This window comes from Gambusia affinis, linkage group LG04 (assembly GCF_019740435.1).
Source record: "Gambusia affinis linkage group LG04, SWU_Gaff_1.0, whole genome shotgun sequence".
NCBI classification, from domain to species: domain Eukaryota; kingdom Metazoa; phylum Chordata; class Actinopteri; order Cyprinodontiformes; family Poeciliidae; genus Gambusia; species Gambusia affinis.
The window spans coordinates 10,951,674-10,979,583 of NC_057871.1; the positions used below are offsets into that span (position 1 = coordinate 10,951,674).

A 27,910-nucleotide genomic window follows, 5' to 3' on the forward strand; every position below is an offset into this window, starting at 1 on the left:
TTTTTTATTTGAAAAAATTCCACTGTTGGTCTTTTATATAAATTCCTAGTAGTATACATTGATGTTTTTGAAAAAAATTGCAGAAATTTCAAGGGTTATGAAAACCTATGCAGAGCGACTATGTCAAAGTGGAACTCCTATTTTTTTTTGTAAACAGGGTTGAAGTCCAAAGTGAATTTAGCCTTTGCCTCAGTGCCTTCAGTGGATGTTCCAGTCCCTTGTAGTGCACTGTGCATACATGTTTAAACATTTACTAAAAGACTCACCCTCATAGAAACATGCATTTCTTATGAAAACTCTGACTGCTTTCAGTTTGCCACTGATTTATGTGTAATTTATTTAATGCAACCCAAAATCATTAAGTAATGCACATACCTGCATGTGGAAAAAAAAACAACCTCTAAATCCTCCTGGTGAGCTTGCGACCAGAAGGCCTGTGACCTACATAGGGACATGTGTGGGTTGCATCCCACTTTTCTGCTTGACAATGCATCGTTAACCCACTTCAGGCTGTTCAGAATTGAGGTCCCAGATCACCTGAGCTCACTCTGTATAAGGCAAGGTGCTCAAAAAAGCCATAGAAGCACACAAGACTGACTACCATTGGGTAATTCAGCTGCATTTCTCTCCTGGTTCTCCAGCTATAATCACATACATGCATGGACACACACACACACACACACACACACACACACACACACACACACACACACACACCAGTACTTTTACGCTCAGAGTGTGTGATGTCTCCCTTTTTTCAAAGTGGTTTGCAGGGGTACTAAAGTGCATGATGTCTACCATTTTAGCCACAGTGTTGCTTCAGCCTCTGACTACCACACACACATTCTCATTTTTGCTCCCATCTCTCTCTCTTTCTTAAATTCCCTCTTCCACTGTTTTTTCCCTTCGCTCTTTCTTTCCCACACGCAGATGCAGATGCTCTCACACACACCTTCTCCTCCTCTTCCCGTATCCACCAGCAACTGCACCGAGCAAGCTCCCTCAATGAGCCCATGGATCTCGTCACTTGACTAATTAGCCTGGAAGTGCTGTTGAAGATCATCATATTTAGCTTGCCGACCCAGCAGCAGAGTGCAGACAGATATAGACCAGTCTGGCTGCAGGCTGAGTGCCTGGCAGTGGGCAGGCTCTCTATCTCTCTCTATTCACACTTAGTGCCGAAAGGCTTATAAGTGGCGGAGCAGCGGAAGTGAGGGGCGGTTATGCTTTGAAAGAGACGAAAAGAGGAGAAAGAGAGAGATCGGAGCTGAGACCACAACCAGACCACACGATGCGACTTCGCTGCAGAAGCAAATCCCCTTAGACTTCTAGAGGCAGCGGCCACTGTTCAGCAGCACTGCTTCCAACACACAGAGACAGAAGGTGAGACTTTTTCAAACCTCTTGCTAATCCTGGTTTGTTTGGAAAGCTGCATGTGTGCATGTGTTTGAGTGAGCAGAAGGGAAAGGTAAAGAGAGGAGTGGAAGACGTCCTCCTACAGATGGAATTCCTGCTGTGCCGCTCCTGAGGTTCAACAATGTGGGTCACAGGGATGCTCAGCTGCACACACACACACTCACGCCCACGCACGCACATACTCTAAAAAAGTACCAACCGTGTGCCTGCATGCTCTACTAATACAAATCGGCATGCAATGAGTCCTGGAATAATAGTCACTTTTTGAGTGTAAGAAGTAGGAGAAAACCTTAGCGTGAGCATAAATGTGTGTGTGTTTGTGAATCACTGAGTGTGTGCCAGTGAGATTTTTAGCCTTTTGTTGCCGTGGTACCAGTAAAGGGCTTAAAGATGCACATAATAGTGAATAGCATGGAGAATCAGTCATGCCAGCCTTTTGCCTTATTGCTTCTCACAGCTTTGGAAAAGCAGTACATAAAAGATCTTCCTTAACACAGTATGTACAGCGCACTGCCTGTAAGAGTGTGTGTATGTATAGTTACAATTCTTTTATCTTCTGACATAAATATTACAATGTGCTCTCTGTGGATTGTGGAGCTTTGAATCCTGTTTCTCTTTGAAAACGGTTTGCGCTTTACAACAAGAGCTTATATTTCAACTTACATAATGTATATGTAGTGATGTTGCTGCAGTGTTCACTGAATATTTTTGGGATTTGAGCATTTTTAATGGTACAGAAGAGTGTTGTGGATGAATTCCACCACACTGACTGTTTTTATATATATATATATGTAATTTTAGCTTTTCTCGGGAATCCAGCTACGTACATTGAAAGTCTTTTGTTCTATTAGAAGTTTTATGGTATCAGAAGTTCGTGCTTTGAATTAAAACCTAAATGATTACAGAATTAACATTTTCAGCTGTTTTTACCATTTTCTATTAATGACTAGAACAGTTATACAGACATGAAAAGGAGATTTTGGTGGGTATTTTCTACAGAAGGTAAATGCATTCCATGAAGCTGCAAAATGTCCAAATCCAGTCTGTTCTTTAACAATCACATCAAGTTTATTTGTACAGCACATTTCAGCAATAAGGCAGTTCAAAATGCTTTACACCATAAAGCATTTGTAAACAATTACAATTAAACATTACATTTGATGAAATACCATCATCAAAATCATGAAGCAAATATATATTAAATATACTGATCAATATCCAAGATTTTATGACTCAGGCAATGCTAAAAGGATGGGTTGTTAGCCTTGATTTAAAGAACTCAATTTTTCAGCTTTTTTGCAGTTTTCTGGAAGTGTGTTCCAGATTAATAGAGCACAACAACTGAATGCAGCGTCTCCATTTTTGGTTCTGGTTTTGGGAATGACGAATGGACTTGAATCAGAAGACGTGACTGGAAGTTTGATACAGCAACAGGTCTTTAATATATCTTGCTGCTAAGCCATTGAGTGATTTATAAAATAACAAAATGTCTGCTCTCTGAGCTACAGGGAGCCATTGCAAGGCCCATGACTTTAGAACTGGGATGAAGTGCTCTATTTCCTGGTTTCAGATGCTAAGGGCTTCAGACAATGAAACCACAAAGTTGTCAAAGTCAGCCTTCCTGTTATCCGTTGAAGTTGGCTTTTGGTTGGCTGACCATTTGCCAGTTTAACAAAACATCCCTAATTTGGGTACTACTGGACATCCTTTGGGAGGTGATTCAATTTGGTACCTGCTACAAAATGCTAAAATGTTGAAGGGGTGAAATGACCATTACACATCCAAGTCTCATTCACCCTGAACAAAAAATTGGTTATTTTCATTTTAAAAAGCTTCTCATGTTTTCTGTTCTTTGAGTTATGTACCTGATGTTTTCCTCGTCAGGAAAACATCAGGTTTTAATGTTTCTTCGCCTGTTGGCCATTCCTGCCAACGGCTGATTTCTCTCTGCCTCTCTACTTCAACACTATTTCTGACACTATTTCTCATGGCATGTTTGACTGTCTGCATTCCAAGCTTTGTTAACCCCAAATTATCAAGAAGACTTGTTATATTAAAAGATGCTTGAAGTACTAACAGATTTATTGGGTTATTCATTTAATTAGTCCAAAATTTGTTAATATTTCAATTTTAGAGACTGTTCAGATCTATATATGTATATTTAGAGAGTGCTGAGCTTACAAGATCAATGTGATATATTTTTCAGTGTAAAGTATAAATTAGTAATCTTTGAATCTCATGTTAGTTAAACAAGCCTGTTGAAATTTAATTAAAAAGAAAGCCTTGTTTTTTGATGGATTAAATGGCTTCAGATGTGAGGAGATCTTTGTGAAATGTTTTTTTCCCCAGTCTGTTGTATTTTTAATTCTTGCTTTATTAAGGCACAGATTATACATTTTATTAATATTTGATCATGTTTCACTGGTTCGCGGGCTTTTACATTTATTTCATAATGAATTCTCAGGGCCTGTTTGGACAGGACTGAAGGACTCGCCTTTTATCTATTATTCTTCATTACTCATTCAGGGCCAAAATATAAGCATGGATGCCATCCAACCTTGTGAAGTGGAGCACTCTCCACTTCTGCCGTAACAACCGCTGATTGAGGAAAGGGCTGACGAGGCGCTATAAAGTTGGGGAGATAATTGTTGCCAAGGAGATGAGGGAATAAGCGTGATATCTGCAGAGAAAAACCAGCTGGTCCTAAAATGAATAAATTATATACAGAGGATTGGTGTTTTCTCCTCTTTATGAGCAATAACAGGCAGATTAGAAAGTTTCCAACTCCTAACAAAATGTTTTTGCTGCTTTAATCAAAAACGTATGATCTGAATGCCTTTTGAGATTTTCTGCATATAACAAGGCTGACATTATTTAGTGCGAGTGCGATCATTTGCATACCAGAAACCCCAAAGCTTCTCTTGAGCTCTTATTCTAACTCTCTGCTCCTTCTCCTTTTTTCTCTGTTTCTCTTTGTGATTTAAGGCTTAATTCTTTTCTTTCTACCTGCTATCCAACTATATCAATTATTTCCCATTGCTGAATTTGCTTGCTTTTTACCTCACCATCCACACTTGTCTCCAAACATCTGCATCATGACTTTGTCTCTTTCTTATCTCTTTCTGTCAGGCTTTTGTTTTTGATCATCACTCCTCTGTTTCCACTCTAGATCTCCTCCTATCAGCCTCATTTCCTCCTCCTCCATTCTCCCATTGCCTCCCTGTTCGGTTTGTGTGTTTGCGCCTGTATACCTGAGTGTGTTTTTTTTTTTTTATGCATCATGCACTATGTACCACTGTGTGCATTTTTGCACATCTGCAAATGTGTGTGTAGCAAAAAGTGTAGGTGTGCGTTTGCATAAAAAAATTGTTTTTTCATACCTTTTACTCGTGGGTAGAGAAAGGATTCCCCGTTTTTACTCAGAAAGGATTATATGCAGAAATGCAGGGCACAAAGGCTATCGTAAATCTAGATTTGAGTGCATGGTTGGCACATTATTCACGGCTCAAATTGTTCTCAATATGCTAGTTAGATATATCCTGCTTCTTTTGTTCACTGTAAAGGCTTGATCCTCTGTATCTGGTGCCATTTCTGTAAATCCTCAGAAAGGCAACCTTTATCTGGTAAAGTGTCTGCAATCGTAGTTTTTCTTTTAGTTTTTTAATATGTTTAATTATACAAATAATTTTACAAATGTTTCAATTATTTAAAGCAGAAAGAAAATCAAAGCATTACAAGAATGCTACAGTTTGAATCTCACACTTCAAAGTTAAAGATACAGTTTTGATGAAATAAGCAGACATTTAAGAAAAGGCAAAACTGGCTTGAGGAATGGAGGATTTCACTAAAGTTTTATATATTTTGTTAGCACAATATATGATAGTGATCTTTTTTTTTTCTTCATATCATGCATGATCAATACACAAAAGAACTGAGGAAAAATATGTTGCAGAAATTTAAAATAAAGCAGTTTCACAAAAATACTTAAGGAAATAGGAAGAAAACATATTAGACTAGATATAGATTGCAGTTATTTCCAGTAAGCTGTAAAAGGCATCAAAATGTGTAAGGCTTCACCAACAAGAATATATTCACCACTGTAAGGAGAAATATGATGGCCCAAATTAAAATAAATCTAAAGTGATAATTTGCATGTACTTTTTCAGAGCATTTTGTTTATGTCTGAGCATCACATTTGACATTCCTAACTGTGTAACAAAATTTTGTTGACATTATTTTGCTTATAACGATCTGGTAATAAATGAAGGATTTGGATTCTAATGTTGGCTGGTTCATATGTTGAGGTGACATTTTTCTTCACTTCTTTATAAAGAGCAATAGATTGATATCCAATGAAAATTAAGTGAAATGCTAGAAGTAGTGAGGCATTGTCAGCAACCCAGTTTCCATATCCTCTGCCTCAACCAAAGTTTTTATGGCACCTGTGGGTCAGTACAGCAGAGGAAGTGATCCCTCTGCTGTACTGATACCTCTGGTCTGCTGATGTGAACACATCACTGATTAAATAGCCAAATTGCCCAAAGCAACAAAACACCTGCCCTTGTACTTTTGAACTTGTCTCAATATTTAGGAGAATAAATAGCTCTGTTAAGCAGGAAAAAATCAAGAGGAATGTGACTCTGAGTCAATGTATTGATAAATTCATCCATCTATCGTCAAAAGTGATAGAGATATCACTTACCAGAAGAAAACATATTCCTTTTCCCAGTGACAATATCCAACTGATACTAGGTTAACACAAGACTATTCCATGCCAGGGAGGTCTTAGTGCAGACAAGGTCCCGATCTACCCATCTGCTCCATCCTGCCGTCACTCATGAAAAAGGTACTTTTAAGGCAAAGATTGAACCTCAACCTAAAGGGAGCGATCCACCTTTTCTGACTGAGAACCATGGCTTTAGTTTTAACTGTACTTTTATTGCATGGACATGCATTATATTTTTATTTTAAACAAAGATGAATACATGTGATAGACAAAGGCGTTACAACAAACTTTATCTCCTACAGATGATGGACAGTCAGCGACCATCGCAGAGGAGGCCCATGATGAACCTTACCGCAGACAGAGGCCAGTTGAAAACCAGCACCTACATCGTGCCCTGTTTCCTCTTTGTGGAGGTGAGCTTGAAATAATATTTCCCTCAGTGATCTGGTTCAACAGAGAGAACATCCCTTTGGGTTGTGACGGAGAATCAAGTTATAACTACCAGGTACTTTGGTAGTTGTGGAAACAACTAATGAGCACGAAAAAGAACATTTTCCATCATGTGACTGTTCTCTGCTTGCATCTCTATCTCTCAGCCTTTGATGCTTTTCTCATGGCAGATTAACATGAATGACTGTCAGCTGCAGAAATCAGATGGCAGGTTCTGTTTTCAGTTCACTGACTCCAAAAAAAGAGTGATTGATTTGGATGAATTAACACAAATGGGTAATTATCCTCAGCCCATGAATCACTTAGTGATAACGTTTAAAAGGATGGTGAAGGGATCTATCATGGAAGTCCTCTCCAAAGCTGTCTTCGCTCATCATTTCCTGCTCCTCTCCCTCTCTCTCTCTCTCTCTCTCTCTCTCTCTCTCTCTCTCATACGGCTCTTCATTTCTCTGTGTAATCCCTTAATGACCTGGCGCAGCCCTTGTGGCCTTTGCTAATATTTCCAAATTTATTGCTCTAATTAAGAAGGGAAACCCAATTTGGCCATCCCATGCTGCAAGTTGTGTGAACCACAGCAATGATAGTAGGTTGCGTTGACTTAGCTTTTTGCTGTTGTTGTTTAAAGTCTACAGAAGACAATGCAATTACAATGTTGCAAAAAGGTTAATGAGCTTGCAAATGTGCAGAGTTAATGTTATCATCTCCCTTTTGTGCTTTTCAACTCTTGTCATGTTACAAACTCAAACTTCATTGAATTTTATTGGGATATTTTTGTAGGAGATCAACACAAATTAGAGCATATCTGCACTATATTTAGGAAATAAAGCTCTTTATGGGTTTGTCTCTTCAGGCTTTGCACTTCTAAAAACTGAATTTTCTTGCCCATTCCTCTTTGTAAAACAGGTCAAACTCAGTTTGTGTGGAGTTTTTTCAAGTTTTTCCACAGATTTTCAATTGCATTTTGATGTCTAGACTTTAATTTTACTATTTGCATGGGTTTGCTCTATTCTAGCTATTCAGGGTTGTCCTGCTGAAAAGTGAACATTTGCCTTCCTGCTTCTAATTGTTTTTTGTTCTTTATTTAGCTCCTTCCATTTTCCCTTTAACTCTAACCAGTTTAACTTTCCCTGCCAAACAAAAGCTTTCCCACCACATGATGCTGCTACCGCAGTGTCTCACATTGAGAATGGTGTGTTTTGATTGATGTGCAGAAGTTTCTTCAACACGCAGAGGCATGGATGACAAAACAATTTTGGTTGTTTTTATGACTGATAATTGTCTTCAATTGTGGCTTTCTACTTGCGGTTCTTTCATAATATTCAGATGTATGAATTATGACAGGCAGATTCTCCCACTTGAGCCATAGATCTCTGCAGCTCCTCCAGAGTTATGCGTGTTGGTGACCAGAGATATGTTCATAGATTTACAGTTATGCCACATTCTCTCTATTTTCAGGTGGTGGATTGAACAGTACAATGTGAGATACTCAAATCTTGGAATGTTGATTTTCAACTTAACTCTTACAACTTTAGCTCTTACAGCTTTATCGTTGGGCTGTGTGGTGCACCTTAGTCTTTGACAGATATTATGTGGCTTCTGAAGGTTGTTAGCTGCACTGGATTTTATTTTGGGTTGTCAGAGTAAATGTGACCAAGGCTTACACTGTCTATTTATTTTCCATGAAAAATAATTTTTAACAAACATTATGTGTAGTTTCACTGACATTGAGTAATTATCCACTACTTAGTTGGTCTATCACATAAAATCTCCAGAAAATAAATCTAAGTTTGTGGCTGCACAAGGGAAGTATGAATACTTTCTTAAAGCACTATAATTGTGAGAAGCTTAGACTTTCATACGGAAGATAAAAACAAAATAAAAAATCCTGCAGGCTAGGAAAAGCAAAAGATTGGTTGAGAAAACTTTTGAGATAAAAGCTCAAACTTCTGATGTTGTTGAAAATCTCATCTCATTTCATGTTTGATCTTTTTTTTGTAAGTGAGTTCAGCTTCAGCATCAGCTGCAGCGACAACCTCCTCTTTAAAAAGATCTTTAGAAGAACTTATTTCGACCCTGTTGTTCTTTTGTCTGTTGCAGCTCATTCGTAACATCCTCTTGAGGTCTTACGATTGCTTTTCAACAGTTCAGACAAACCACTACTGTTACACTCTTCCAACATAAAACCACTCAGTGCAGCGTTTTAGGGGGGGAGTTTTTATTGCACAAATTTACAATTACTCATAGCTCTTTGCATATATTTACCCCTCCCCTCCTACAGTATTCTCTTTGATGCTCTCCGGAGCCATTCACAGGCGGTCTCCTCATGCAAGTTCTTGGCATCACTTTTCTTTAACACTCATTCACTTGAGTAATTACATCATTTGTACCAGATCTCTCCATTTTATGCCCCTTTTACATAAAATCTCATCACTTCCTCCACCCACTCAAGCCTGTCTTCCATCATAACCTCTCCCTGCTCCTCAGTGCTTCCGTCCAGCTTCATCTTTTCTCTTGTGTCTCCTTTCCCCTTTTTTTCAGATGTTTCCTTTAGCTCTGTCTTCAGATTTGTGTCTCATTAATGTAGATTTTGTCCTCGGCGGATCCCGTTCATGTGCTCACCTCACGCCACAGACCGGAGGTAAAAATTCAAACCCAGGATGAGAATTTCTTCCCATTTTCTCATCCTTGTTGGAGGCTTCTGCCTCTGTTTGCGTTAGCTCAGATGCAGCCAGAGGTGAATCTGGCTTGACTTTAATCACTTCAGGTGAACTAGACTGACATCGCACGCATTGTGGTGGTTTAGTAAAGGGCATTTTTAAAATTGAATTAAATTCATCTTTATCTGTTTTCGTACAGAAGCCGCCTGCTGTTGCATAGCTCCCTCCGGAGGGCACTCTGTCCTTTGTTGCTACATTAGCATCTCATTATCTACTTATTTTCTATTGAAATGCCCCGTGTGATTCCTGCTCCTCTCTTGCCATCTTGATGATGATTCCTTTTCTCGTTCCGTCTTTATCAGTACAATCTGGTTCTCTGCTGCTCACACTGTATCCCTCATCCTTATCTTTGTATCTGCTTGATGATCATTTTCCTGTCCCTCAGTCTGTCCTGAAGACATTTCATCACTGCTGTTATCTGAGCTCTTGTCTGCAGTATCTGACTCTGATCAGCTCTGTTTCATGTCGTTATTTTCTGTCCTCGAGTGAATGCATTATTTTTCTGAGGAACATTTTTATTATTTCTCATTTAGAAGTGTTTTGTTTAACATATAGAAGAACAGTAAGAAGAAAACAATATGGAAAGATAATAAATCCTCATCTCACCTCCTCTCTCGGTGTGGCTTTATGACGGCACCCTTTCCGACGTTCCTCTTTAGAGAGTTATTTTGATATGACTGCCTCGTGACAGAGCCAGGTGGGAGGAAGTTGATGTCGTCAGGGTCAGACGGACTGACTGAAAATCTGTTCTAAAGCTGACTAATAAATACCCTGAAAAAGTATTCACACCCTGGGAGTTTTTTTCATATGATGTCACACTACAACCACAAAACCTCAGCATATTTTACCTTTACTTCATATCATCCAATATATCATGGAAAAAGGAAAAAAACAAAAAATTTTCATGTTTTTTTCAAAATGAAAATCTGGAGCATATCAATCAGTAATATTTTAGGTTGTTAACTTGTTGGAGCGCGAAGCTCTGCCTAATCCTCAAGGCTATACAGATGCATTCTACACTTTTTGGAACATTTTTATGTGTAAAAAAATTTAGACAAAAGCTTTCCTTTCACAATTAATACTTTGTATTGGTTCATCTAAACATTAAAACCACAAACATTAAAACGTTTGTGGTTTTAATGTGAAAACAGTCAACAGGTATGGGTATTTTTGCAAGAGATTGTCAGTTTAAAGACAAACTTGGTGTAAGGGGAGAGTTTTTCACTCTGCCGTTTTGACTCAACATTTCCAGGGAGGTATCTGCTGTTTCAGTTGTAAGATATTGTATTAATCGCTCAGTGATTGCATCATATCCCCCCGGATCACAGCATGCAGGCTTCCCAGCTTCACTCCTGTCTCAACTGCTGGCTCAGACAAGTCGACTTTCCTCCCTGTCAATCCTTCCTCATGCCTCATTGGCTGCTTCCTCCCATGGCTTTGTGAGTTCTGTAAAATAAACAGACTGGTGAGCATCAGACCAAATCATATTTCAGCTTTACAGCCTATGCTGTCTCTGTTGATTCTCAGCACATCTGTTATCCCTCAGCTCTTTTATAGTCGATTATAACCTCTCTCTTTTTTGCAATTTTACAATTTTAAGCACACATTTGATTTCCAACTCTTTTCATGCACAACAAATTTGCATATTATCTGCACATTAGTTCTAAAAGAAACACATTCTTTGAATTTTCACCACATTTATTGAGTTTTGTATTATCCCATTCTTAATGATTCGCTATATTATATTTAGTATTCATTTATGTTAAGGTGAGATAGATGATAACGCACAACAATGAGCCCAATGCGTTCATATACAGGGATGGATTTGATCCTTCAGGTATTACGCTTTGTCTCCAACCATCTTACCATCAAATCTGACCAGCTTCCCGGTCACTTGTAAAAAAAAGGAATCGCCACAGCAAGTATCTCAAGAGATGGCTTGAAGTGAATTCAAAGATCAGGACTTCAGCCTCAGCAATATTAGAGTTACTGTGATATGTTGTGGTGAAGAAGGAGCTGAGCCAAAGGACAAAGCGTTTGATTCTCTCATCCATTCATATTCCATCCCTCAGCTATGATCAAGAGTACATTTTGGCAGCAAAAAGAAAGTCACACATGCAATCTGTTTTGGAGTTTTTCTGGGCTCAGGAAAGCAGAACATGCAGGAGGATTTATGGTAACTTTTAGGCCATAGTTCCCTGATAAACATGAAACCAAGGGTGATTCCTCCTTCCTCCACCCCACTTTTGTCATTCACATCTCTCATATTAATCTGGAGTATAACTAGACTGTTGTTTCAGAAGATGTTGCACCATCACATCATATTTCTGTGCCTTTCATTTCTTCTTCATCTGGCTGTGATCCTCATGCAGGATGTCCAGATACATTAAGTGCTTCAAATTATTTATTCTGTTGAAACCTCAAAATATATATCTCCTGAGGATAGTGAGGCTGTTTGGCATGAAGACCAGCATCCTCACCAACTTCAACAGGTGAATGACAGAGTGGTGTGGGAAAAGCTCCTGGCACAGCTGGAAGAGTGAAGCAGGAGGCACATTGCAATCTGTCTTCCATCCAGGACATTTACGGCAGCCGGTGTCTGTGAAAGGCACACAGCGTCATTTAGGACCACAGTCATCCAGCACACAGACTTCTATTCCCATCTGGCAGACAGTACAAGAGTCTGACTGCTAGCACCAAAGGACTAAAAGACAGCTTTTACCACCACAGTGTCAGGCTCTTTAAGTCAAAATAAACTGTTCTAGAGCACTGCATTGTTCCTCATGTCACACAAAAATTCATACATTTTGCCCTGTAAATGTTTACCTTTTTATTTTTGACATATATATGGATGTGTATAGATTTTCTGTACACATCCATAAATTCTGTGATTTCTTAAGCATCTACATTGTCATGGTTACCATCTGTAGCATATGACATAGATGAACCTTTTGTGTGTTTGTGTGTCTGTGCATGTGGTGAATTGATTGGTTCTTCTTGTCTGCAGCATTTCCTGTCATGGTTGACTGTCTGTTCAACTGCATATGGCAAATTGTTGTAATATCTCATGATATATTACAACAATATATTTATTAGTTCCTCAATCAGATTTTGTGGATCAGCATCTTTCTCATATTAGCTGGACACTGAAGGATCTTCTTCTGTCTCAGCTCTGCTTGCTCCAGCAGGCTGTGTTATATCTCTGCCTCACTCCTTTAGTCCTGGCAGGACAGTTTGCAGAGCTTACAAGTTTGTTTCTACCTATAGCTATGGATCTGAGACCTAATATTAGTAGGTCAACTTCAACCTTGTTGGATGGATGGTATTTTTGATGTAAGAATTGCTTTCATTACTCCACAGTTGCCAACAATAAAGTGGGCTTTTGCCTGATTTCTCTATATTCCCATCTTGGTTCAACACCTCCTCAGTACATCCATTACCTTTAGGTAATTTATTTGTTGTCTGTTTACACTCTTAGATCTCTGACCTGAACCACGTTGTTTGTGCCAAATCCACAAAACTCAGAAAATCTTGAAAATGCTCTTTAAGATTTACATGTTTCTCTTAAACCTTGCTGTGATCAATTTGTGCACTATTAAAAAGCTACCAACTGCACACAGGGAAGGTGACAAATCTTGACAGGACAGTAACACAGCTGTTCAGGATCATCCTAAAATATAGTTATTACACTAATACATTTCTCAGTGTAATAACTTTCCTCATTTTCTTAACTAGAATTTATTACATTGATTATTTTAAAATGCCTCTTTCTCTTTCAGCACCCAGTTTCTCTTCAGCACCGGTAAAGGTTCACAAAGAACTTTTACCGGTTCATTCTTAGATTATTTCCTACTTTCAGCTCGTTACCGCTCAGACTTCATGAATAACACCTGCCCGTTTCTCTGCCGCACTGGGATCTCTCAATGCTCTGGGGACACTTGTTAGTCGAGCTGCTTCCAACCTGTTATCTTGTTTAAGAAAGAGAGACATAGGTATGAGAAACCCCTATATATCACAATATTCTACAATCTCCTTTTATGTGCAGGCATTAAAAGAACTTGCCTGAGTCTGAGGTGTAGTTAAAGTCAAATGATCTCTGCTGAAATAGAAAGATATGCTCGTCTCTGCAGCGAGTCTGTAAAATAAAATTGACTTGATGGTATGTAATCATCCCTCAGTGTTTATTCTTTCTAAGATTCATGCTAATGCAAGATTCAGAACTACACGTTGATTCTTTCTGCTGCCTGTGCTGCTTGTTACTCAGAATATTGTGAACTTACTAATAGAAAAAGATAATATCTCTGCTGCTGAAGGGTTTTCTTTAATAATCTAAAATCCTTTGGAAATGTGTGGTGTATCAGGTAATTGTTTTTTCCTACATGAAATGGTTCAAAACCCTGATCCCTATTTTGAAGGTGCTGATTTTTCATGTAAAGTGTTCTATAAAACACCAGCATGCACAGCATGATAGGAAACAGCATTACAGCAGCTTAACGTAAATAGCTTTTCACTGCTAAAACAATAAAGGCCAGGGGGGAAAAACAGAAGTCAGAATGCTGTTTCACTCTTATTTTACGGTTCTTCTTGATGTTACTCTTGATGTTTTTCTGCACCCTCTGATTTATTTCCCAGTGGCACACTCAGCTTTGCTCTGCTGCTTATTGTGATCAGTTAATGTCTCTTTACCAGTTCTACCCATCTTTTATCCTCCTCCAGTTCCCCTTTATTGCCTCCCAGTCATTTATTTTGGACCCTACCTCTCCCTTTTGTTCACTTCTTTCAGTCTCATCTGCTTTTCTTTCTCAGCTTGTTTGAATGCAATCCACTGCCAGTAGGGGGCAGTAAAGGCTATGTATTGTAATCACCAGTGTTGATTTGATGAAGCTCAGTTTGTGTTACCCTTGTTTGTTTCAGCAGTCTCATGTGGCTTCTTCTATTGAATATGGGGCAAATGTAATGACTTTGATGCTCAGCATTAGGCAGCTTTTCACTCCCATATGACAGCATGTAATTTAGAAAAAAAAAACAAAAAAAAAAACAACCATCACTGTCTAAGCCTGTTTGCTAAAAAATGTAGAATTAAAACTATAGCTGCTGTCAAATACTCACATGCTCTGTTCACACCAGCTAGTAATTACGTGTGCTCATCTGGAAACCAGATTTGAAAACCAGGGGGAGAGGTGCCGCCTCGTCTCAGCCTAATTTTGGGAAGATTTTTGTGACAACGACAACAGGGGAAGTAACAATAAAAACTTGTAAAACCAGCCTGACACTGGAAATAACAGTTAATGCCAGCTTTTGGAAAGATTTGAGACGATATTTAAATTTGTGTTAAATTTTAGGCCCATTGTTATTGAGCCCTACAAAGCCAGTAATTAATATGTAAGGATCCTTTTAATGTTTATTTGGTCAGTAGCTATAAAAAGTTCAATCCATGTTCATGGTTTAAACCAGGAGTGGCCGGGCCTCGAGGGCCGGTCTCCTGCAAATTTTAGATGTATCTTTACTTCAACACACCTGAGTCAAATAATGAGGTCTTTAGCAGGACTCTGGAGAACCTGACTGCACTTAAGAGGTGATTCAGCTGTTGGATTCAGGTGTGTTGGATCAGGGAGACATCTAAGAGTTGCAGGACACCGGCCCTCGGGGACCAGGATTGCCCATCCCTGGTTTAAACGTTAGATTTGCATACCATTTTATTTTAATTAAATAAAGACACCGGTTTTGTTAGCAGGAAAACAGAGTCTGGTTCATCCTGACATTCGTAGTGCACCAGCGGGGTGCTGTCAACTCAACACCAGCCACTGTCCACAAATTTCTCACCCTCCTTAACCATGTTTGACTTTATCAGTTGACTTCTCTGCCATCTGGCTGCTCCCCACAGCCCAAAGGTGGACATGCACCGTTTACTGCATGTGCAAACTCAGTTTGGCCCCAGGAGACATTAGTGATGCCCTATCTATTTTCGCCTTGCTTTTATCCCTACCCATAATGCTCTATTATTGTCACATTTTATTTTCTGCATCTTTGGTCCAACGGCTTTCTGGGGATTTTCTTCACTTTCTGTGACATGATTTCTTCCTTTTGCTGGTTTTCAACTTCAGAGGTATTAGCTTCAAGCTTTTATTAACCTGCCTGATCAGCTGAAATTGAATATTTATTATTAATCTTTCTCATTCTATATACATATGTTCAATCCTATGGCGGAATCTGTGCTGACTGTATAATACAACCTTAAATTTAATTTCATCCATTTTCAACCAAACACCAAGAACCTCAAGCAGGGAGAAGATAAAATTCAATTTGTTCAACAGCTGAACTGCAACATTTATGATTATCTGCATGTACCTCAAAGCCTTCATTGCTGCAAGGATTTAGGAAATTTGAAAGTCAGGTTTAACATAATTCTGCAAAGAAAAGAATTGACTCTGTTCCTGATCTGTTATTTCATTACGCATTTACAACAATCACAGGCATTTATTTATTCCCCCCAACAGTTCAGCAGAATTTATTAAACTGGTAATTACCAACTCACAGGATAATAAATCCAATCAAGCAGCATGAGGCATGTGTAAATGTCTGCCAGAGTTAATTAATATGTGTATAAACTGCTGGTAGGAGAAGGAATCAAAAAGGCAGCCTTTATTAAATGTAGGTTGAGTTCTTGTGAGAACAATATGGCAGAGTCAGTGGTGAGTTTATAGTTAAAATGGTGCCTGTCATTTCAAATTGGGGATGGTTTAAAAAAGACCGGACCTGTATTAGTGTTTTGAGTACGTAAGGCTTCATTCTATGGTGAATGTTTTGAGTAAAAAACATGTCCTTTTAAATGAAAACTTTTAGAACGTGGACAAAGTGAAAAGGACAGATAAGATCTTCACACCAGGAAGTCTAATTAAGACGATAAAAAGGAAGTTGGCATTGCTAAACACTTATTTGCCAGTCTGGCTATGTGGCCACCTGGATAAATACAGGGTTAGAAATAAATCAGATTTATTATCTGCTGTCATTTCACGACATTTTAATTAGTTGTTAGGTTTTAGTCTCTGACCAAAGTGGTGCTTTCATCAGACCCAAAAACTTAGCAAGCAACTCGGTCCCTTTTAGAAAACTAACGTCGACTACACTTGGAGTTTTTGTCATACGTTTAGTTGGAAATTCAATGAAGCACTCGCAAACAAAGAACAAACACATAATGGCGTTGATCCTCTTACCTTCTGTTTGCAGAAAGCCTCCATTTATGCAAATTAATATTCCAAGGAGACTGCAGTGTCGCCTTGATGCTAATTAGAAACCATCAACTTGAAGTTGACCTTCAAGAGTATTTAGTAAAACTTTCAGTGTCTGCAGAGTGAGCTGCACATAAAAGCTCAAATAACATTCAAGTCAACACCATATTTAATAAGGAAGCATTGAAATATTTGTGCTAAATAGTGAGTACTCAAGGCTAACAATAACATGGTCATTATAATCAGAAGGTTGTTTCTGATTTTATTTCTGTTATTCATACCACGTTTGTGACGCAAAGACAAGTCAGTGTTACAGAACTTTGCAGTCAAATGGGATTCTAGTGTTATTTTTAAACAGTCAATATTTTGTCAGAATTGGCATTTTAAACTGTCTTCAGTGTCTTTATATAAGTGATTAGCACAATTATAGTGTTAGCACCTAGCACTACTAAGAATATCAATGAATATGTGCATTCATCATCATCTTATAAGATCCTTTTGTTAGTTGTGAGACTTTTGAAAGGTTACTAATATTCCCTTTTGAATACTAATATTCAAAAGGGATATATAATGTGAAAAGGATAAAGCAGAGCAGCTATGGTGCATCCTGTGATATGCTCAACTTCCACTTCAGCTGTTTAGAGCCTTACTAAACAGCCGTCATATCTGTAGAAAATCCAGTTTTCTAGGAGCTCTCAGAACGTTTGTGCTTCCTCCACTTATAAACACCTTACTGATGGTAAAAATAGCTAATTTTGAGTTTTCTTCCTCTCAACACCTTCCATGTTAAGACGTGTTTTTGCATTAAAAGGCAATACTCCAGCCTGTCTGTCTCCAGTCATGCGTTGTGCTGCACATTCAACTGATTGAGATGTTTTAATACCGACATATGGCAAAACTTTATATAAAAATGTAAAACATGAATCTCTCAGGAGCGTTTCAGCAGTTGCCTTCAAATATTTAACTTCAATGGGTGTTTGTAGATGTTCTATCTTTCTCGTCCTCCCACCTCTCCTCACTTCCCTCCCTCAAGCCTTCTGTAGCCTGGGCAGAACAGAGGACCGGATGATGGAAAGAAACATTCACCATAGCTCGCCTGTGCCTGAGTTCCTCATGAGACATGGGAATGCACCCACATACCAACAGATATCCTCAAATTCAGTGCACATGGAAACACGCCCACACAATCAAATGCAAAACCACAAACAAAGCTCTGTGAGATTAAAGAAAAAGGAGAGAAACAAAGCAATTTTGCTGCACGGAGGGTTGTGACTGGCTATGCTGTGCTTGGAGCATAAAGCTAACTGTACTGTGGACCCCAGGTAAAAGATAACTAGAATCCCAATTAGATGCATTTGTCAGATTGTTGTTTTAGTTTACAGTTCATTTGGAGTCACTCTTTAAATTTCAGCACCTCTAAAGAAAGCACACAGACCAGAGGTGAGCCCGAGGTCATCTTATCCTTCCTTAACAAAGACAGTTAAAATAAAACATGCTCCATATCACAACTGCTTGACCCTCTGAGGAGCCCTGAAGAGCGGCACTGGCACTAGTCCTGGGCAGACATCGAGAGACCAACATGAACACTTGTAGGGCCTCTTGACTGAGTCTGGAGACATGATGGATCCATGAAGGACAGTTATTTTCTGTCCTTCATGGATGAGTGGACATAACACTCATCTCCAAGTGTTATGTCCACTTGGAGATGAGTTTAGGAAAAGCTCAAATTTTATATAATTTCCATATTGTGAATTATAGTTGAGTGATTTTTCTTTGAAGATAATGAAGGCTGATTGCAGTTGTATTCCATAGACTGCATTCTGCTAAATCAATGCAGTATTTCAAAGGACTTTAACTGAAAACATGAAAATTGTGTGCTTTCCTATTTAATATGTGGAGGACACATGAAAAAAAAAGTTTCTGAAATAAAAAGCATTTTAGATTTCGGAGTGAGCAGAGGATTTTTCAGAATGATGACTGTTCCAGTGGTGCTACTGCATGAATCTGGACTGTGTGTGATTAAAATTAAATCCCATAAACAGATTTACTGTAAAGAAATCTCAGTGTTCAGTGATGTCTCGTTCATAAAACATGCATAACTATTATGTCGACTTTGTCCTCCACCAGGCCAAAATGTAAGAGGGCATTTAAGTGGTAAACCATTAAAGCCATATCAGTAAATTTAGGTCTGAGAACTGCCAGATCAACTTCTGACTCGGCAGTCTGACTGTCAAAATATTTATGTTTGAACAGTAAGATATTAAAACTAGAAAATTCCTGAAGAAATTTAACTGGGGCCTGCCAAAGTGTGCCCGTCGGTTTGGACCCAGCGTTCTGATGCTAAGAATTAGCATCGATGCTAAAGAAAGCTGCAATGTAATCAATAGCATGTGGAGAATCACAAGAATGTTAAGTAAGCTGGACATGCAACATTCAGTATGATAAAGCAAGTGTATTAGCTAAAATGAGCAAATATGCTAATGTAAGCATAAATACTTTCAGTAGCATGTGGGGTATCATTAGAATGTTTACTGTCATTTACTTACTCCATTAAGTATACTAAACATGGCTAATAAGTCTGAAAAATAGAAAATAGCTTATTTAAGCTAAAAGGCTAATGCTAATCAACTGCCTTGCTGCGCAAGGCAGTTCCCTAACCTCGGATAAACAGATAATGCAGAATGATATCACTGCACCGCCTCTGGCGTGCACTATCAGAAGGGGCATTTTGAGGCTTTTATTTTGAAATTTGAAGTAAGCTTCATATTAAATGCCCACACTAATCCAATGTGTAAGAGTGCTTTGGATAAACCAGTCACATAAAGCCAAAAAGAGCAATTACATGATGTAAAAATTCCCAAGGCTTTTATTTTGAAATTTTTGTTAAGCTTCATTTGAAAGGGTCAAAGTCATCCCATGTGTAACAGTCATTGGATTAAATCAGTCATATAACGCTCAAAAAAGCAATGACCTGATGTAAAAATTTTCAAGGGCTTTTATTTTGAAATTTTCAGTAAGCTTCATTTCAAAGGGCCAAACTCATCCCATGTGTAACAGTGACAGGGTTAAATTAGTTATATACAGCCCATAGCAGCAAGTTGTTCTAAAGGCCAGCTCAGTCCTCCTCTGTTTTAACTGAACTAGTAGTTCGAACTACAGTGATGCGTATTTGTAGTCCTCAGCAGCTCTCCCTGCTCTGGGTTCCGTTGCCATGGTAAATAATCCTCTCTGCCAGCTGTGAGTGAGACATCCAGGGGGAGACAATTCTCTGTTTGAGCCAGCCAGTTTGACTAAAAAAAGCATTGCAAAAAACTGTTTCCGTTAAGAACCGTAATACATATTCGAAAACCGTTTGAAGCATATGAGAGGGCTATTTGTCGTCTCACATAGTCCCGCCATTCATATCTCTACCTCACTCACAGTATTAACAGCGATGAGATAAAAAAAGTGTGTGCCAAGGTCTGAAATTTATCAGAAATACATGGAAGTGAATCAGTGAGATCTGTCTGCTACCCTGGCGCATGACTTTGCTCTGAAGCACCTGGAGAGAAAACTATAAGCGCTAGATAATTTTTGAAAACATTTGACCGGAGCAGGCACGCGTATCAATGTCATGACCAAGTTTGATACCAATCATGCAATATTTGTGAGCGTGAGGGCGAGTTAAAAAATTATTTGGGGTCAAAATGTCACTCTGACTCTCACTCTAGCGGAGTGGCCTTCACACTCTGATTTTTCCAAAAATCAAAAACTTTGGGTCGCTTAGAAAGAAGTTGTGGACAAACCATAATACATATTGACGTGCTGTCTTCACTTTAAAAGAGATCACGGACGTATCTACAAAATGAAGTTTGAATGGCGTTTCTACATAAGGTTATGACGACACAGAAAATCCTCAAAAATAGGGTATTTTCAGGATTTACTGGTTGCCTCGTCCCCTTGACGACGAGACTTGCACCTGGTGAGCTCGTTAGTGATTTTGGGGTCGTTTTTTTCTTTTTAAGTCGCCATGTTAAATACAAATCCCACCCAAAGTAATATCTCCCATGCCGGGTTCTAGACGCAACGTTTGAAACAACTTTTGTGGGTGGGCTCAGTGATGCACGAGCCGCATTAACGGAGACGGAAGAAAAATAAATAATAAAGAGGCATTCTATTGGGTGTAGAACAATAGGTGCCTGCCATGCAATGCATGGAGGCAGTGACTGACTTGCTTCGCAAGTCAGTCACTGCTCTCCTTATGCATTGCTATGGGCAGGCCCCAATAAGAAATCAACATCCATGTCTCAAATTCTGTGGCGTATGGCTTATAAATTACAATTGTTTTCAGCCACCAGATATATAAACTCTTGCCTGTTTGTGCCTTAGGGTTCACAGCTTGCTCATGAGTTCATAAACCATATGTGAAACTTGTTCTCTGATCACTACTGCACCCAGATATAAGTCAAGTTTTGATAAATAAAGTCTATTGTGTATTTGCCAATTCCTTGAAGAAGTCAAATTCTATTTTCTTTCTCTTTAGCTTCCCTCCAGGGGGTCTTTTGTGGGCTCTAGTGTCCCTTATATGAAAGTAGGCTAACAGGAAGGGGGGAAGGAGAGAGGGGCAGACATGTGGGAGTCGAACCCACGACAGCCGCGTTGAGGACTCGAGGCCTCCAAGCACGGGTTGCGTTATCCCCTACGCCACCACGGCATGCCCCCCTTTAACTTCTTTTAGATCCAGAGATACAGTATTTACTCGGTTCCAGCAGAGGTTATCCTTTCTTTTCAATTAGAAAGTACTCTTTACAGTTTTTAGTATTAGGTTTTTGCATGTCATGTTTTTATGACCACAGTGCATACATGTCTGCTCTTTTGGAGAAGGAATGGCTACGAACAGCCATCAAACAGCTGAAACAGCAAAGAGTTGTGTCCCTGCAGCTTTAATCCAGCTTAGTCTGCCCTCAGAAGCCCCCTCACGCTTTTCTCTCGACAAATTTGTCCTTCAAATACACAGCAAGCTCATCACGTAAATATCAAGGCTGCAGATGGAAGAAGTCAAACTGATCAACAGCTGGCTTTGCTGTGCTTGTTTTCTTAATATATTATGGTTTTAGGTTACTGTCAGGATCTTTGCACAAACCACAGGTCTTCAGTCATAGAATGAGAGAGGCTTAGATTCTGATCGTATGTTCTTTTTTTTAAACAGTAGCATGAGTATGCTGTTTAATTAGTGCCAGTGTATCTGTCTCATCTGTGCCGAAATGCATGCATGCATTTTTTTATTTTGTGGTTTCTATATTTACCATTTCTCTTCCTCTCTCGTTTCACCCAGGCACTCTGTTATGAATTGCTAATGAATGATTGTGATTGAAATTTTAGCAGTTATGGAGGTCATGTTGCATGTGTTTTTCATGCAGCTGAAATATTAGAAATGTCAGAAGAGCCGTAAATTAAGTTATGCAGAGAGCCATACATGCATATGTTCTACTTGTGTTATTCCCTCTGTTCATTGCCCCTCTTTTCTGTCGCTCACCGATCTGTTTCTCCCCCCTCATCCTTTTCTCATTCCCTTTTCTTGCTTCTGCGTGAAGCTTTATTTCCTCTTTTCCTAAGCGAGCTCAGTTTGTTTCTCTCCCCTCCTACTCTGAACACTGACACTGCTGAAGGGATCTCTCACTCTCCCACTCTGCTTTCTTTTCTCCTCTCCTGCTTCCTCCTTATCCATCTTCCTCCGTCTCTATCTACTTCCCTCCCTCTCAACCTCCTTCCTCATTCTCTCTCTCCTCGCACAAATGGCTTACTTTACACATTAAGGAAGCATCCGTCATTTTGCTCTGTGAAGGAAAAAATATTTCCACTTTTCTTCTTTTTTTTTCTGGCTGCTCTCTGTTTTCCCCAAACCTGACGCTGCTACCAATATGTTTTATTTCCAGCTGGTGATCATGGCAGGGACCGTTCTGCTGGCGTATTACTTTGAGTACACGGACACGTTCCCAGTGCACATCCAGGGCTTCTTCTGTTTCGACAAAGCCTACTCAAAGCCATACCCAGGACCAGAGGACTACAGCAAGGCGCCGCCGGTCCTGGTCTACTCCCTCGTCACCGCCATCCCCACTGTGACGGTGAGTTGGTCGGCAACTTATTTAAGGAAAAAAAATGGAAGGCAGCAGTTTCTCCAAAAGCGCTCATCTTTCACCTTCACAAAATTTTCACGTCTAATGCAAACAGATGAAATGATTGCCTGCTTCAGTACAATTAGTCACAAACAGGTTTCTGCTTATCTGCACGTGGTGAAAAGAGTGTCGGGGGGGTGTGTGTGTAGGTGTGCGTCCTCGTGGTGCTCAAAGCTGTTTGTGGCAATGTGTTCTCTGGCATAACCATGGCAACGGGTACTATATTTGTCCTCCGTAGAGCAACCAGAGACAGCTACATTGTGCATAGACTCTGTTCCTGTTTCAAATAGTGTCCTAAAGGAACCGAACAAATAATTAGTTTTAAAGGATTTCTGTGTTTGTTCACAAAATGCTCACTTGCACTATTTTGCAAGTGAGCATGTGTGATAAATGCACAGGAAGTGTGTTCAATAATTAAACACTGATGCAGAATTTTAAAAAGTAGGTCATGGTGAATGTTTCATTCATTTGATTTTACCTGATTTAATTCTCCTTTTTTACCATCACTAAGCATTTACTAGTAAGGGTAATTGGTGTTTCAAGCTAATAAGTGGAATTTCATCATCTTCTCTCTTCTAAAAGGAAATAATAAGTAGTGAAACATAGCTCTGCGTCACGTTCAGAGCGCTGCCTACATGAGTTAATTTGACCCCCAGGCCTCAGCCTTCTAGATGTCATAGCTTTAGGTGGCTATAGGACATGTCTGTCACTGAGTCTCACATTAAACCAAATAATCTAAGGTGTATTTGCTTTTCAACAATTTTATAAACATAATAAATTAAGCATAAGGGGATTAGCAAAACATAAATAAATAAATTTACAATACAGGATTTTGTAAAAGTTAAAAGTTTTTCTTGTGAAAATAAAATCTTTGCATTGTAAACATCTAGGGCAGTGACATCACAGAGGGGTCATAAGGACTCATGGTGGGTCATGAGAGTATATGAGGCTATTGATTGACTTTAGTAAACAGTATGTCTGAAGTGGATTTCAAAATGTTCATCCTGTCTGACAGTTTGTTTCCTGAGGATTATAAAATACGGTGATTGAGCTGTAAGGGGTCCAAACGTATGAGTCAGAATATGACTCTGTCGATCCACAAGCTATGATAGATGCCAAGTCTGAAGCAAACATTGACAAGGATACAACTAATATTCAGAGCTTAAACTACATAAATCTATGTATTCATCCATCCATCAATTGCCTATTCCCTCTTTTCCTTGCAGGGTCACATGGAGGGCTAGTGTCTTATCTCCCGCAGTCATTGGGCGATTGCGGGAGATATGTTGCTTTATCCCAAAGCAACATTAAGATACACAGATTCATGTTTAAAGGCTATTTAGAGAAACCAGTCAACCTGAGAGTCATGTTTTTGGACGGTGGGAGGAAGCTGGAGTAGAAGAGAACCCACGCATGCATAGGGAGAACATGCAAACTCCATGCAGAAAAACCCCAGGCTGGGATTTACTGATTTTACTGCTGTAACTTTTTCTGAGCTCTTTGCTCTTTCCTCCAGTTTTAGCTCGAATCATAGCTGTGAAGCAGCTGCAGTCATGATGGGGTTAACTAGTTGGACTGGACCCACCTTAAGTCTATCTGCTTGGTAATCAGTCATTGTAGTGCTGGTGGATGAGTCACTGGGTTTCCAATTCCCTCTCAGATAGATAGTTGGTACCTAAAGATTAGGTCTGGTCATTTCCATCCTCCCATATACATTTCATGAGTCTCTTTCACCCAATGCAGATGAAGAGGAGATACATGTTAAGAACATGTGTCAACAAAACACTTTGACCTGATTTGTCTTACTTACCAATGCTCTAGGCCCTAATGCCTTGTATGCTGTCTCTGAGGGACATAGAAGGGATGCAAAAGTTGGTTTTAATTTAGTCATTGGCCAATAGAGCAAATTCTGTCCATTAAGTTAAATCTACACATAAACATTGCACAAACATTGCATGACTCCACTCCAGGTCATTTGCTCCTGCAGCTGTTCCAAAGTGATGAAAAAGGTTTATTGATCATGCCAAGAGTCAGTTTCACTGTCAAGGGTGATGGATTGCTCAACTGAATAGCATGATGACGGAGGGACAACCTCCAGAGTGTTCAACTCCACTTCAAATCAACAGCTTTAGTTGAATCTTAGACTTGACTGGATGTTCCAACAGAAGGCCCAGTCCAAAATCTCTTGGATAAAGCAGGCTAATATTCAACATCTGTAAAGATCAGACCTCAACTGTTTTGAAAATGCGTGGACTATATCTACAAACCTGGCTCCATTTTAGACTCAAAATTGTACATCCAATATCTTTCACAATTCAAACTATGTGAGGTGTGTATAAGACTGTACGGTTCTATAATACAGGCTCATGTTTGGAACCAAGTGAATTAGTATAAGGATGAGGTTTCTAGGAATCATGCTTCCCTTTAATTTATTTCATATAATTAAGTGTTATAATAGTCTTTCATAAAGAAAAGTTAGTTTTATTTTAAAAGTAACCCATTAAATAATAAAACACAGGAGTTGTATACAAATATAGAAAGCTTCAGGACCTGATCTCACATACAGCAGGGAAGGCCTGGTTTATGATATGACCTAATTAGAAATCATTAAATAGCTCACATCTGTGACTCTGCCCTTATTATCATAAGTTGTAAAAGTTGCGAAGAGATATTTGATATTTGTTAAGAGATGAGCTAATAAAACAGGTGTACAGAATACCATTTGTAAAATATTTGCACATTCAGAAGTTTAGAAGAGTTTATTAAGTGAGTAAATTAGATGAATTTACACCAGGCTATGGCCAGTTACCAATATGTCATCCTATCAAGGTTTTAAAAGGTAACCAAGAGCACACTAAAACTTAACGACAGGATGTGCTTATGATGCTGAAGTGTGCCAAGCTTTATGCAGTTCATACTCGAGCAGGCTCTCCTCTTTTTCTTCAACTAGCCAAAGGAAAAGTACCGCATTCTTTCCTTACCAATACAAAAGACAAATTTGGCTGCTTGAAAATGTTCCTGTTTGTAAAAAAAGTTCCACCCATCACTGTTTTGAAAATAATGTTGTTTTAAAACTTCTGTTTGTAAGATCCTTGCAACATATCTGTAAAGCTGACTGCAGGCCAGCTACCATGATTGATAACCTAGTGATTTAACTGCTGTTATCTAATATCAGCTTGTTATCCTCCCAGTGTGCCAAAAGCTATTTTTATATGTGCAATAAACATTTTGTCTTGAAAATGACTAATTTATAGTGTTTATTATCAATTAATATCAATTATTAATTGATAATATTAATAAACAAATGTTATGGACGATTTTTAACACTAAACGTTGGTATGTTATAATGCTTGTTTTTTGTTTCAAATAAAAATACATTAAATTATACATCTTTGTCTTCAAATTTTAAGAGGAACTTACAGAGACACCCTGAAACCATGGTAATTTTACACACGGCTGTTGTGCAGTAGGAATCTCATTCCTAATTTGTTCTTTCTTAAAGCATCAAGGACTCCTCACGTTTTGATGTGTAATAATCAATATTTTAAAAAATTGGTTAAATGTTCATGTTTGAAATGAAAGTTTAATTTTATGGCATCTTTAAGTATGATATTTCCCCATGTTACTATCTAGAGCTGTAGTGTCATTGAAAATGTTGTCATTTTTTTACCCTTTCCATCGTCTTCCTCTCTCCTTGAGCATTCTTATCTTGGTGACTATGATCAAAATCAAGTTTAAAATAAAAGAGTGACACTCAAATTTGTAAAAAAAACAAAACAAAACAGCAATTTAAGACATGACACCTGAAATACTGAAGCCTGCCAAATATTGGATTGAAGTCATTTATGATTACAATGTTGTGATATGTTAGACTGTGAAGCTCCATCACTATCTTATTCTTTCTCTTCTCTTCACCAAGTTTGATCCTTGTCTTGTTGTATTCTAATCCTGGATCTTGTTGTCTGCCAGGGACATGTACTGATGTTGCATGATTGAGTTTGATTCATATTAAGTGAAACTATAAGCCAGAACTCAAACTTGAAATTCTGTCGCTTTTGTGTCAGAGCAGAATTAGATCAGAGTTAATCCAATTAAGTGTGCATCTGTTCACCTTGAGTTAAATGTGTAATTAGGTAAAAAAAAAAAAAAAAAAAAAAAAAAACAGTGGTTACAAGCACAGAAGGAGAAGCTTTTAATCCGATGGAGTCAGAGATGTAAGTGATATCAGTGTGCTTTTTAAAACAGAGCAGAAAAACAACTCAGAAGGTTAATACTTTAACATGTTGTTAGGCCAGACTTGCTGAAATTAGTTTTTCCTATCCATTATGGTGTTTTGGTGGAAAATATAGCTGGAATCTACTTAGTATAATACAGAAAGTAATACATGACAGACTTCCTTAATTATCTTTCTTGCAATGATAACTGCTGTCTTCCCCAAGACTTAAATGGACAGAGAGAACATTGACAGCAGGGCCAATATACATCAAAGATGAATGGTGCAGAGAAGATTGACAACAACTGCTTTGATGTTGCATTCAGTTGGTACTCACAAGTTGGATTTTGACAGCTACCAGTCGGAAAACACATCAAAAACATTTCCTGAAACTTAAATCCTGATTTGTAGTTTGGAAATCTCCACGCAGCTCCACAATCAGAATCTGGTATGAATGCAGCAGGTAAACACTTACTTAAATCTAATTTGTTTTACCTTTGTTTATTCAGTACTTGGATCAGTTCTTGATGTTTTATGGTGCTTTATGAATGAAGAAGGGTTGGCTTGGTTCACTCTAATCCAGTGCAAACATGGTGCTGTTGCCTGTGCATTGTTTTTGTGATTTTACACATAAAATGGGGCAAAAATACATAACTACCCAAAATGTTGAGTCATTTCATCTTGAACAAGAACTGAATTCAGTTAACATCTACAGCAGGAACTTTCTTGTTCATTCATCACATTTTGTCTGAAACAAAGGTTAAAATACATAAATAGGTCATGATGTAATTCACAAGTTATCATAGTGATTATATCATCTTCTAGAAATTGTAACCTGCTTTACATCTGAACGGCCTGATGCTATTTTGTCTGATTGGAAGTTTGATTCCTAAAAGAATGCACTGCAGCACAAGCGGAAAAAAAAACTTTACAAATCTGACATGTTAGTTGTTGACCACATTTAGACTGATGAGCACTGCTCTGTAAGTTATGTCTGCAGCGAG

The 27,910-nt window shown here is 38.6% G+C and overlaps 1 protein-coding gene across 2 annotated transcripts in view; it reads left to right on the top strand.

The window, feature by feature from the left end:
- The first annotated feature begins 930 nt into the window (after window positions 1-930).
- The window catches only part of LOC122829887 (phospholipid phosphatase-related protein type 5-like), a 55,995-nt gene continuing 29,015 nt past the window's right edge, over window positions 931-27,910 (top strand). For both annotated transcript variants that reach the window (XM_044114788.1, XM_044114787.1), the window contains exons 1-3: window positions 931-1,383; window positions 6,445-6,555; window positions 22,454-22,642. In XM_044114788.1, coding sequence (XP_043970723.1) covers window positions 6,445-6,555; window positions 22,454-22,642 — 300 coding nt within the window. In that variant the 5' untranslated portion in view covers window positions 931-1,383. The remainder of the gene's footprint in view (window positions 1,384-6,444; window positions 6,556-22,453; window positions 22,643-27,910) is intronic.